Source organism: Falco peregrinus, chromosome 4 (assembly GCF_023634155.1).
Source record: "Falco peregrinus isolate bFalPer1 chromosome 4, bFalPer1.pri, whole genome shotgun sequence".
NCBI classification, from domain to species: domain Eukaryota; kingdom Metazoa; phylum Chordata; class Aves; order Falconiformes; family Falconidae; genus Falco; species Falco peregrinus.
In genome coordinates this window covers 54,803,195-54,816,628 of record NC_073724.1, presented here as the reverse complement: position 1 = coordinate 54,816,628, position 13,434 = coordinate 54,803,195, and the positions used below count along the sequence as shown (strand labels likewise).

General features: G+C 42.7%; 2 protein-coding genes across 5 annotated transcripts in view; one reads left to right on the top strand and one right to left on the bottom strand.

Annotated features, from left to right (window-relative positions):
- The window catches only part of TGFBRAP1 (transforming growth factor beta receptor associated protein 1), a 34,791-nt gene extending 33,656 nt beyond the window's left edge, over positions 1-1,135 (top strand). For all 4 annotated transcript variants that reach the window (XM_055803148.1, XM_055803147.1, XM_013301119.3 and 1 more), the window contains exon 12: positions 247-1,135. In XM_055803148.1, the coding sequence (XP_055659123.1) occupies positions 247-435 (189 nt within the window). In that variant the 3' untranslated portion in view covers positions 436-1,135. The remainder of the gene's footprint in view (positions 1-246) is intronic.
- A 3,911-nt stretch (positions 1,136-5,046) lies between these two features.
- GPR45 (G protein-coupled receptor 45) lies at positions 5,047-9,402 on the bottom strand. The gene is given in 3 exon segments (XM_055803153.1): positions 5,047-7,299; positions 7,302-7,514; positions 7,517-9,402. Coding segments are annotated over 3 exon segments (705 nt in total). The 5' UTR covers positions 7,818-9,402; the 3' UTR covers positions 5,047-7,108.
- Positions 9,403-13,434: the final 4,032 nt, after the last annotated feature.

Here is a 13,434-nt window from a genome sequence, read left to right as displayed (position 1 = left end):
TTTATTTTATTAAACAAGTGGGGGAAAAAAAGGTGTGGAGCGGGGAAGCAGTACCTAAGACGAAGCATGAAGATGAACGAGTATGAATATGGAAATTGAATTCAAGTTAAATTGTTCAAGCTGTCTTTTCTTCTACCTCTATTATTGACCAGGTTTGTCCATTTGGTACAGCTGAAATTATATGCCTTGTAATTTCCATTCCTTTCTTGCTGGATTCATGTTTGGATGTTTTTTCCTTCTCTTTAGGTTAAACAAAAAGGAACCCCAATTCTTCTTTCAGACAAAAAGATCTGTCAGGTGTGCCAAAATCCTTTCTGTGAGCCTGTATTTATAAGATACCCAAATGGAGGTTTGGTCCACACACACTGTGCTGCGAATAGACATCTGAATTCAAACATGACTCAACACTCTTCCAGCTCCGGCAATCAGACTTGAGATATGTTCTGGTCCCACAGGTTCACATGACTTTATATATACCCCATTGAAAGTGGGCTGGAAAAAAGAACGAAGTGCAGCTACTTTAGGTATAAATCAAGATGAACGGCTAGTCCTTGGGTTAATGGGAAGACTTCCAAGTAAATATGAAATATTGCCACTTATCTTTTTTGATTTCTAATGAATGTAGATAGAAAAGAAAATTCACTACCAGAAACTGAGAGGTGCAAATACAGGCTCTTCTGTACATAGTAAGAAACAGTTAGAAAACAGGCCTTTTCTTCACAGTAAGGATGAATGTTACAGAGACAAGGCAAACAGTTATTTTAAGAAATGTCACTTTGCACTGATTGTGGTGTTGATAAATTTGTAGAGGTGGAGATGGCATCCATTGGAGTTGGAATTCTTGGAACATTACATAACAAGACTGGCATCATGCAGCTTACTATCAAGACAAAAATGTGTGTTGGTTATGTTTGCTGCAGCATGTTCTCTTTTGGGCTGGATTCACTTCCCCAGGATCATGTTATGGACTTGATTTTTGCTCTACAAATTGTTGATGCACTTTTTAGTACTTCTACCTGCCCCCCACCCCGCCAACATATAGAATTTAAGTATAAGCACTGGTCTGTTGGGTTTCTGCTCCTACAGTTAACTGTAATAAACTGAGTGGAAACTGATTGCCTCAGTTACACAGTTGTACTTGGAAGAAAAAAAACAAAGTCAGATTGTCTGGTCAGACTGTAGTCATTTTTATATGGGGGAAGAGACTTTAATATCGATTTATTTATTAATATGCAAATATACTGTACATACAGTTGAATAAATTGATCTTCTATCATTCTAGAGTTTCTTTGGAGGATAAAGAGGTAGCTGATACATAAGTGTGCAGGTTATGTGCTAAATGTTTGCTATAACATAACCTGGGCAGATTGGAACACCACAAAGTTTTAGTATATGTGAATGGCTGTGCAATCAAAATCACAGAAAGAAGGTATAATTGGGAAGAAATCTACAAAGGTGCGCTACAGGGGTACTGAATTTGTTATATTCTACAAAACACTCTGTAAACTAATGTTTTTCAAACAGCACAAACCCTTCACTTAACTGCTCTGATAATTATTCACATTGCTATTTAACCATTTTGAAGCAGTCAGTTTAAAAGAAGCAGCTTCCCACAAAGAGGTTCAAAAATGACAACTTTAAATAGAAGTTAACTATTTCAAAGTCAAAGCAATTCTTTTAATTTTGTAAAGCTCTTAATAAATACCAAGCTTACTGACCTGCATGCAGTTGAGTTAGTACAGCTGCTCACTGTTCCAACATTCCAAATCAGAGTTAAGACTTTCAGCAGAATGGCATATCTGCATGGTATCTTCTAGATGCAGTCTAGAGAGATCTCCTGTTACGGAAAGTCTGGCTTATGAAAGAGCCTTGTGAGCATAGTGGTGTCTCCAGGAATGGTCAACCAGACTACATCCAGGGGGGAAAAAAAACCATCCAAAAAACCCATCCATTTGTTTGTCTTTGAATCTTTCTCTTTCCCGAGTTTGAAATTAGAAAAGTATAGCTGTTGTGATGGGTTTTAAAAAATAACTAACATCCAAGTAAGGAACTTTGTAGCGCTTTCTAAGATGTGAGCCACGTTTGGTAGAAGGCACCTTCAAAAAAGGCAAAAGTGGCGATTTCTGACTTAATTTTGGCATGAGTGATTCTCCTGTGGCACTGGTATGAGCACATTCTTCTGTATCTTGTATTCATTGTCTTCAGACATTGTGTACACAACTGGCAATGAATACATAGACAAATTTATAGTCTCCTGTCCTCAAAATACTTGCTGATAGAGGAAGTGATTTTACAAAGATCTGATAAGCCTTTTCTGTACAGCAGCATGCAATTCATAAGAAATACTTTCTTTTGGTGTAAGCGTCCTCAGTATGCTCTTCGTTCCTACGTAATAAGGAGGTAATAAAACAAAGACCACTCTCCATTATTAAGACTAATTCTAGCAACTAGGTAGTGATTAACTTAGTCTTGTCAACTAGTGTTGCAATGGAATAGAGGTCATATTGTTCCAGACAACAAGAAAAGTTCTTAGTTGTTACTGCATGAAAAGGTCTATCTGTAAAAGATTAAATAATTCTTTACTAATATTTGATATTTTTTTCAGATTTTTACCTTGGCTAAAATGCAGCAGTAATAACAATTGTACATACAGAACAAATACAGAAATTTGAATAATGCAAGTTAGCATATTTGCAATCATAGATGACAAAAAGGGTGATGAATATTTTAAGTTGGAGGATCTAATTTTTTGAGCCCCCCAGAAGTGTGTACTGGGAAAATACTGACATTTGATTCATGCGTTTTTACCTGTTTCTTTGTTAAATTTTATACTAGAACTCATTTGGATGAATTCGTAGGGAAGTTCCATGGTAACAAAAAGAAAAAGCAAAAAAAAACCCTAATGTGAGACTGAGGTGTAGAGCAAGAGCTCAGCAGGGAGGTGGCAGGTGGGGGATGCTTTTGCAGTGTGCATACAGCATTTGAGCAGTTGGGATAATACTTGACCAGAGGAGATGACAGCCTGCATCAGTGGCGCGTGCGTGGTATCCTGTACTTCATCACCAGGAAATTTATGAAAGGTCTGCATTCAAATTTCCTTAGGCAGGACAACTGCAGCACCCCCTGGGTAAGAGAACTGCGCACTGGAGAACCTGAGTTCCTTCCTCTTATTTTGGCACTGTCAGTTTGCTAATTCTTGTTTTACGTACCTGAAGTCCCAGGACAGCATTGTTGCTGTGGTAAGTTCTTCTGGTATGGCTGCAGCAGCAAGGAGGGAATTAATGTTAATCTGATTATTAATTGCTGACTGGATACAGGAAGGGAGAGGGGCAGGAAAGAGGAATATTTTTTTTACCATACTAGTAGTTCAGAAACTGAACAGGTTCTGGGAGTTTAAGCTTGATGCAATCTTTTTCTCTCCAGTTAGGGAATGTGGTTTCTTAGACCTGCCCTTGGAGAGAGGAGATTCTGTCAGAATAATTCTTTTATTCAACCCTGCTAAATTATTTGTTTGTCTCTTTTTATTTTTCCAGTGAGTCTTCTCCAACTTTGTATGTGTGAAAACCAAAACAGTAGTGCAGATTGTTGGGGTTTTTTAATGTGAGAGTGTGACTGTGACTCAGGACATAATAAATGAGATTAGTTTCACACAAATACTTTTGCAGAGAGAGGCATATTTGCTTAACACGTATCTTCTAATTACAAAAATATTGCAGCTCTGACTCCATTACAGTTGCTGATACATATAAAAAGCACCTGTTAAACCCTTTTCTGCTCTTTTATATCTCCACACTTCCTCACGTGAAGATTTCCTGTGACATATGTATGTCATCATATGCAGTTTTACCCCTCTCTAAGTCAAAAAGAAGAAAAATACTAATGAGAAAAAATTGCCCGGACTGGAACTCTGCTCAAAATAAGATTAACGACTGTACATTTATGAGAATGAATTCAGTTAGATCTTCATTTCTGTGATTTAAAAGGATAAGTTATCACACTGATAGCATTACAAAAACACTATTGTCAAAGCCTGGAGAAAACAAGCCCTTGGTTTTTGTTACACAGAGCACAGCGCAGTGCTTGCAGACTGACTTCTTCAGGCAGCCCGTACTGGGGTGGCTCAGGTGTGCGTGGGAGGCCAGGTTACAATGAGAGCTTCTCTCTCGGTTCCCATCTCCAAAACATTTCCAACCTTTGTTGCCTGATTAACGTCACTCTTCTACCACTTAATTAACATGTATGTAAATCTTTCGAGTTCTAGGTGGACTCAAGTGCATCTGTTCAATAAAATGTCACTTTGTGAAATGTCACCACATGAAACCCCTGATAATGTCAGCTGCGGAAATGTGGTGATAACAGTGGAGTATGTGGTGTTTTCCAAGACCTTGATCACATGTTTGAACACACAAGCATTATCCTCACTCTGCTGAATCTTTATAACAAGGTCTGTTTGTTGTAGGACTCCTATCCTGAATGGCATTAAAAAAAATACAGTTGTATCAAGAAATAACTTCTTTATTTTATTAGTCTTCCCAATTTGCTGCAGTCTCCATTCAGCACAGCTGTTTTATTAACATCCTACTGTTTATGATAGGCAGCAACTAATAACGTTTTCATTGTGAGCTCTCCTCCTATTGCCTATATTTACTAATTAATTTTTCTTTTGCTGTACAACACTTTAGGGCTTATGCCTTGTGAACACTGATAATTAATTATGCTGCTACTTTTAAAGGGAAAAGAAGTTAATGGCATTCTGTAATGTCTGATTGATTATAAAACTGGAGTTCCCCTGCAGTAAATCTGTTCAGATGGAAATCTGTACCGTTAATGCTTTCTGACTTAATGGTTATATTGGTGAACATATACAGCAGTATGTGGAATGTACAAATGTATAAATATGTTGATTTTTAATAAAAAAACCTTTTAATTATGTTTGTCGTTCGTTCCTAGATATATAAACTGGGATGTGAATGGGCAAGTGAAGGAGAAAAAGTCTTCAGCAGTAAATAGAGGATTCATCTGGGTGACTGACAGAGCTGATCAGATGAAAAGACTGAAATAAGAAAGTGCAGTGTTAATGGAGATAAACAGGAGTTCTTAAACCAGTGAATTTTACTTTGGGGAAGAAGTTTTTGCTTTGTTTTTACCTCTTCCTTGATTGAATCATGTTTTTTACAGATTTGGGTCAAAGCAGCTACTGCCATTACAGATTTGGAAGATCGTGATCTGCCTCTGCAGCTAAAGCAATCCCTTTCCTGATGAAAGCTGGAAGTTACATGGCAGGTCTGGGCAGTGACAGGTGTGTGGACATCCTGGAGCAATGCGAACAGAAGTACTAAAACGTTTCAAGGAGAAGACCTGGAAGCGGGACCAGGCTTGAGCTGGGAGCGTAGGCTGGTAGTTGAGAGCAGTGAAAGTGGATGCTGTTTGCAGAGGCCTCAGGGACCATGTAGAAAGTGAGCTTAATCTGCAGCTTCTCCACTGGGGCACTCTAGTAAAACCAAAAATTTAGAGAAAAGATGCGAGTGTTACCAAGGTTGGATGGTGTTTATTTTTATTACTAGAGATCCCTAATTCAACCTTAGGAGGACAAAAGCAAAGTTACTGCCAGAGCCTAGCCCGTGTCCCCAGGAAAGGAGGATTGTTATATCCCTGCAATGTAAAAATAAGCATGGGGCTTATATACTCTACAGCAGGGAGCCAGCGTTCCTCATCATCCTCCTTGCTCAGGAGTCATGGCCCTGGCTCGGAGCAAGCTGCAGGGCCACAGGGCTAGGTGTCCTCCTCTTCCCACTTCCAGCAGCAAAGGCCAGGGCTACCACAGTGGCACTATAGGACCCGCTGATGAGAAAACACCAGGAAAGGGAGGGCGGTAAGGAGGCTGCGATAAACCAAGGAAACCTGTTATCTCCAGGGGCAGGCAGCAAGGGAGGAATGCAAAGGACCAGTGCGGAAAAGGGAGGAATGTGTGTTTAGGACATGCAAGTGTGACCTAATTCAGCTGGTCTCCAGCCCCCCTCTACATGTCTTTGGATCTCTTCTCCCTGAATCTTCCCTGCTCATGATATAGGGGAAATGCTGTACATGACCAAAACGTACTGAGGATGCTGGCTAGAAAGCGCAGGCAAGCAGTTGCCTTTGGGTAATGAGATTTAATGTCTTTCGGCCCTGGAAAACCATCACTGGAAGGAATTCAAGGAGAATGTGGCAGTAATTGGGCAGGGGAGAAGTGGTCACTGCTAGGTTTATGTATTGGCATGGGCCTGTGCATCATGAAGGGGTGGTATGTCCTTTGCCTGCTACATCCCTCTATTATTTTTTTTCTCTCACATGTAGCTTGTGGATGTGATGCTTATCCTGGCAAACTTATGAAATGGGCAGACCTCACTGAAACTGTAGTTTAATTTTAGTATGAACTAATCTGTCACCTCAGTATTTTACTGCTCTTGTGCTAAAAATAACTTGGTTCTTTGCATATGCTGTTTAATCATCAGGACTTGCTGCTTGTTTGAAGTTTGTGCAAACAATATTTTCACCTGTTGTTTTGTTGCTGCATTCTTTAGCTGAAAGTATGTTTATATAAAGAAATAATACTATAAAGGCTACTGAGCAGTAGGCACGTGCCATTCAGTCAGCCTGGGTTTAATTGTGAGTGTGGTTGTGACAGTATTGCACTGTTGTTTCATTTGATGTCTCAAAACCAAATAACAAATGGGAACGTGTTCATTTTCCAGTTTGGTTTGTGCATTAAAAACTCAGGGGGTGATCAGAAGGAAAGATGCAGAAGCGTTTGTGCAGTTTGGCTGGTTCTGCCCTGATTTTCAGCTACTTCTCTGAAACCGCTGCTTGGATGGCTGAGTGGCTCTCATCAGAAGCATAGGTTGTATTATTTTTCCTCGTTCAGGCACTTTGGGGAGAATCCTGGCTGTCTTATGCCTAAGCTCAGCCATTTAAAGCATCTCGGTGCTCGGATAGTAGACGACAGGGTAAGCCTTCATCCAGGCAGCACAGGCGCTAACAATGGTCCAGGGATCTACTGGATGCCAAAGGTTGTGTGCTGCGTAGCTGGGGAGCTGGTAGGGTAAAAATCCAACAAGCAAAGTGGGAACTATAGTGAAGAGCTCTTGAAGTTCTGGTCTACATTAACTTGGCAAGGTTTCTACAACCCCATCAGGTCAAGTTTGTTCCTTTGGCTGAAGCAAAGGCAGTGGACATGGTGGGTGCTCAGAATGCTCTTCCAGAGGGTGTTTGGGATGCAAAGGTTGGAGTGCAGCATGATGCTGAAAGGAATGAAAAATTTGCAACAAGCATCACTTTGTTAGCTCAGCCAGCAGGAAATACACCCTGGAGAACCCTGGTTTACATTTCCCCAACCATCCATCCAGTCGGCGGAGGAAAGGCAATGCAGAAAGCATTAAAAGAGAAAGCAGCTGTGACTTTGGCACGGTGGGATTTCAGCTAGTGTTGCCTCTAGACAGTGTTTAGAAAATGGTCCACACTAATCATCCAGATGGCACTCCTTCCAAGACAAATAATCAATAGAGCATAGCTGAGTTTTGGCAGAAATGTGCCCCAGAGGTCCAGTTCACTGCAACAACCGTAGCTGCAAGACAACATAGGGTCAAAGAGGCCGAGGTTGCCAACAGAAAGCTGATGGCTGAACACACAGCAGGTTTTCAGTAGGTAACGAGGCTGATAATAATAGCACCTAAAAATCCAATAACAGTCACGAACAACATTACCGTTGCCTGTAATTGCCAATAACCCCCTGAAGATACTTGTCGACATGGTACTCGCACTGAGTGGGACCTGACCATCGCAAAATCTTAAAATCCTGGAAAAATTTAGGCTCGCTGTGTTCTCCAGAGGCAGTGTTGTCCAAGCCCATCTCAAAGCAGGTTTCAGCCTGTGTCAGGTTAGTTGTCTTATTTTAGACCAATGCTGACAAGCTTGAAACCAGATTGGGAAGGGTCCAGATATCTTCTTGTCAGCTCTTTGCCACAGGAATGTATTGCATAAGCATCCACAAGAGTCTGTGGTGCATAAATGGCTAAAAGGTGCATCTAACTTGAAGGAATTGTTTGGGGTTTTTTTCCAGATATTACAGGAGGACTGACTAAACAGGGAAATCTAGAAAATAACAAGCTACTGATAACAGCTTCATGAGTGTCTGCTTGGTACTTCTTTGACCTGGAGCAGTATATTCAAATAAAATGTGAGTTCTTTGTACCTGGTTGAAAGTCACAGGCTGCATGCAAAGACGGTTCAATCCCTTTAGTCCCTGTAACATACAAGGTTACTCTGCGGTGTCATGCCAGAAAGCTGCCAGAGTTTGACAAAAGTACGTTTTTTTCTACTTGAACCACAAGCAGTAGAAGATGAGCAGGGAGGAGCACAGGGTGGATTTCTGTCCGCTTTCTTAAAAAATGTTATGCACTGGGGATTTATATTTGTAAAGTGGAAAGAAGGGTTTTGTGTCTGTACTTGTTTGATCCATCTTTAGGTTTTAACTCATCATATTTCAAAGCATCTCTGTGGCCTATTGTGACATGCTGATTTGTCAAGCAGGTTTAGTGATCCTCCTTCAAAAGCTTCCTGAAAGCTCTTGTTCTGGATAGCAGCCACTCAGTACATGCCCCTTAGATACTCCAGTCAGTGTGCCAGGAGTATTTCTGACAGCAGTTGCTCATTCTGTAGTGCTGAATGGCCACAGAAACGCGATGGTCAAACCAAAAAACTACAAACTAAAGAAATCTCAATCCCGAGGACAGAGGAAGTCTTTTGTTAAGCTGCTGTTAATTATTGATACTTTGATACTCTGCACTTCGGTTTCCCTGTTTGCCTGATATCAGGTCACTTAGAAGTGTGTGTAATGTTTTGTACAAATCATCACTTGTGCTGGTAACTTTCCTCTGCAGAAGGAAAAAATGGAGAGACTTTCTTGACTGAAGCCATGCCATGCCAGGATTCAAAAGCAGCCAAAAAGAAGGTCTGCCAGAGCTTTTTTTCAAAGCGAATACCCTGAAAAGCACCAAAAGGGCTCTGAATGCAAAAGCTGAGGTTCAGGAAATCACGAGCTAGAACAATTTTAAAATAGAAGCAGCTCATGAGTTTGGTAGAGAGAAAGTTTCAAAAGTTTGCAAGCAAATCCCTCACCTTGCATCTTATTAGGTCAGGTTTTCACTTCAAGTTAGGCTTCAGAACAGACTCCAGTGGCTTCCTTAACTGCAAAGACCCCTCCACCCAGCCCCCTCTTGCTCCACTGGGGTAAGCCCCGCTGCTCCTGCTCTCAGGCTGCCAGTCTGTGCTGTACCCACCTGCTCCCACTGTCCCTGGCCAGCTTGCTCGCTTGCTTCCTTGCTTGGCTGCACCTTGTTCTCCAGGTGTCTTCCCTGGCTGAATTGCTGCAGCACGGGGGGGGGGGGGGGGGGGGGGGGGCGGGGAACGGGACACAACAAACCAGAAACAGAGGTTCCTTGTTGCAGCACTCCCCAAACTATCAAGCTGCAACAAGATCTTTTTACCATCTCATACCAGCATACTCTTCATACAGTCCCTCTGCTCCCTTCTCCTCATCTCACCTCATCCAGGGCCCTCTCTTTCTTCTCTCTCTTCTTCCCCAGCTGCCCTCCCTTCCCTGGCTCCCAACCCCTTAACAGAACCAGCCACAGCTGCACCTTATCTACATCGGCCAACCCGCCGCCCCTGAAGCCAGCCCACAGCTGTATATTATCAATGATAATTAACCCAGCTTCGTTCCTCTACAGTTCTTGACTTTATTAAACAATGTCACGTTAAATAAAGAGCAAAGCTGTGCTCTAACACAAGAATTCAAGGTCTCTTAGCTTGACAGCTTTTTGTGTTGAAACTTTTTCATACACCCACTATCTTAATGAAGTCTCTATGGTGAAATGTTGCCTTTAATGCTTTTACTAGGGAACAATGGCTATAAAGTCAACTTACTGTTTTAATACTGAGTCTGAAAGGATTTGTAAGCAGTCCTGCCAAATTCCGTCCAGTTCTATCTGCAGAAGTCTGAGGGAGCCAAGGGGCAGCCCTGCTGCATGTGGACATACAATAAGTAGCAGGTACTGATTTCGTGCATAATAAAACTTTTAGACAAGATCTCTTCAATCAAAAATTGTGAATCCTGGAAACATCCTTGTCTTCTGAGCTGAAGGAAATGGAGCTGAACCTGCTGTAAGTTTTGCTTTATTTTATTCTCTGGTAGCGAGATTTGGGCTGAGAGGAATGGGGTGAAGACTGACAGTGCTTAATTGCTGAACTCTTTTCACAGAGATAATATTTGTGAGGTACCTTCAAATTCATTTTCATTCTTCCTCATCTCCAAAACCTTAAACCAAGGACCCTCCCCACCAGAGCACAATGGATATTTGGCAAACATGCAGGAGGAGCTGGGCTCCTCGTTTCTTATGTCCAAGACCCTCTGAAATCAGCCTGAGACCCTGGCAGCAGGGTGACAGAATAGCCAGTAACATTTGGTAACAGAGGCGACAACTTCATCTGAAATTTCTCATTTCTTTCATGCCAGCAACATAACATTAGAATGCTAAAGCTACCCAGTCTGTTTGGGTAGTTTGTTTCATACATTTTCCTAAAGAAAGCAACCTTTTTTATTTTTTTTCTCTTTAGCCTAATATTTTGAGGGTGAAGTTTTTGCCAGTTTTGGGCAACAAATTTTGTGGGCTGTAGGGTTCTCAGCCCATTCAGGCTGATCTCCATCTCCAGTGGAGGTAAGCTGAGGGAGGCAGAAGTAAATATACATGCTATCCCTGGTTTTTCATCATGTCTTATCTAAATACTTCAGTTCTGGTACAACATGACACCTAAGTGTTTTGTGTTCCCTGCAGTGTAGAGTCAGATCCATCACAGAAAACTTATAAAATGTCTTGTTCAGGTAGTCCCAGCAATGGAAATCATTTAAAAAAACAGCAACTTTGATATGCTCATTTTATGCATCATTACCTGTTGTTGCTTTGTACAACTGCCCTCCTGCTGTCAGAGCACTGGGAATGCTCTGGCATGCAAAGAGCTTTTTTTCCTGTTCTTTGTAACATTTAAGGGGAAGAAAACTACCTGAAGTAAGAGGACCTCATTTCTCTTTGAATGCTGTCATGCTCTACCAGTGAAGTGATGGTGGCAGTGCTAAAACCGTGCTCTTGCTGAATAACTGCTCTGTCACAAAAGCAGGCAGTGCCCATAAACGTGTCAGTCCTGGTGTCCTGGTTTCAGCTGGGATGGAGTTAATTTTCTTCTTAGAAGTTGGTGCAGTGCTGTGGTTTGGATTTGGTGTGAGAACAATGCTGATAGCACACTGATGTTTGTAGTTGTTGCTGGGTGATGTTTATCCTAAGTCAGGGACTTTTTAGTTTCCCCCCTGCTGGGGGGCACAGGACATTGGGAGGGGACACAGCCAGGACAGGTGACCCGAACTAGCCAAAGGGATATTCCATACCATGGGACGCCATGCAGAGTATATAAGCTGGGGGAAGAAGAAGGAAGACGGGGACATTTGGCATTATGGTGTTTGTCTGCCCGAGTAACTGTTACGTGTGATGGAGCCCGGCTTCCCTGGGGATGGCCGAACACCTGCCTGCCCGTGGGAAGCGGTGAGTGAGTCTCATTCATTCTTGTTTTGCTTTGCTTGCGTGCGGGGCTTTTGCTTTGCCTGTTAAATTGTTCTTATCTCAACCCCTGAGTCTTACGTTCCTTTCCAATTCTCCTCCCCATCCCTCTGGGTGAGGGGCGGTGGGTGAGCGGCTGCGTGGGGCTGGGTTGCCGGCCGGGGTTAAGCCCCGACACCCGGGCAGTGTAGCTTCGCCCACTGTGGGTCCCTGGTGCTGCAGAGAGCGAGAACCAGCTCCAGCACTGTGGTGGGCATGTAAGTCAGAGGCAACTGTACCATGTCATCAGCTGGGCAGCAAAATGTGCTGTTCACAAGGCAGTCCTTCGCTTGGCCTTTTCCAGTGGAGTTCTTTCATCCAAGTCCAACAGCAGGTGGGAGGCAGGGCACCCAAGGGGAGACCCATACAATACATATGCTGCCCTTAGAGCATACGACAGAGATGCACCACAGACTGGTACAGACTTCAGAGTCCCATGTGCCCTACAGCAGAACAATAACAACAGTATAAAAAACCCAAAGGTTAGCTTGCAGCATTCAGCCTATTTGGTGATGCCCCCAGACAACTGTTCTTGCACTTAACCCGTTTGCTCCATTGAATTACCCATCCTGGCCTTGGCAGCAACACGTTTCTTCTTGTTCTGATGGTACCAGTGAAGGTCACCGAACAAATCCACACAGTCTGAAAAAAGACTGGTAGCTTTATCTCTCTGGGCGTAAAGAGTGTGTACCACACGGAGGCAACTTTTATTCAGGTCTGCACCTGTTGCTCGATGTGCTTCTTTACAGGAAAATTTTAAAACCTGTGTATATGCCTTCTAAAAGATGGGTATATTTTTCTTCTAGTGTAATCATGGAGAATAAATTTCCACACTTAGCTAGCCCTGGAAAGAGCACTAACACTGCAGAGTTATGCTGCCAAGAAGCCCTTCTTCCTCCCTGTTCCTTACCCTGGTTTGCCTCTGGGACACTTCTATTGTGTTTGCTATCTCACATCACATTATTTTAAAGTGTATGGGCTGTATACATGCAAGCTCCATTCCCGCACACCCATCACATAAAGCTGATTAATTCACCCTTTCTGAAATTATGCACACTGCATCAATATAACATCTAGTGTTTCACCCCTTAAACGGTTTTAAAAAAGGTCACATTACATTCTCCGATTAACAGTACTTTAGGAACACTGAAATAAACCCACACCCACAGAAAATGTCAGGGGTCTCATCCAAGTGGCCTGAGATCACAAGCCTGAGTTTAAAAACAAACTTGTACCTGAATAATTTCAGTGTTTGACGTAGTTAATATTTATTATTTAAGGTTCAGCACAATTCAGATTGGCTTTTACAGGGAGAATGCAGGAGAACGGCTACAACAGAGCAAGAGAGCCAGGAATGCCTGTGCCTGGTCAGCCTGCGCGAGCAATCAAAAAGGCAGGGAGAGGGAGAAACGCTCCAAAGGAGAACTAAGGAAGGAATCAGTACAATGTGCCTTAGCAGATACATTATAAAAATGGCACAAAAAATGCAGAGATAAGGCTGGAGGGGCCTGGCAGAATGGGGAAAGGAACAAAAGCCTGGGTGAAAGAAAAGCAAAGGCAGAAGAAAAATAAGATTATGCACCTACCCCCCAGTGCCCACTCAGCTCTTAGGACTGCCTTTCTGGCTGGAGACACCCACACAGGCCCCTGGGGCTTGGAGAGTGATGCTCCTCAGAGCCAAATGCAATCTTTGTCCTGCTGCTCCCCTCCTTGCCTTCCCCCCTCCCCTTGGCTCATCCCGCCTGCAAGC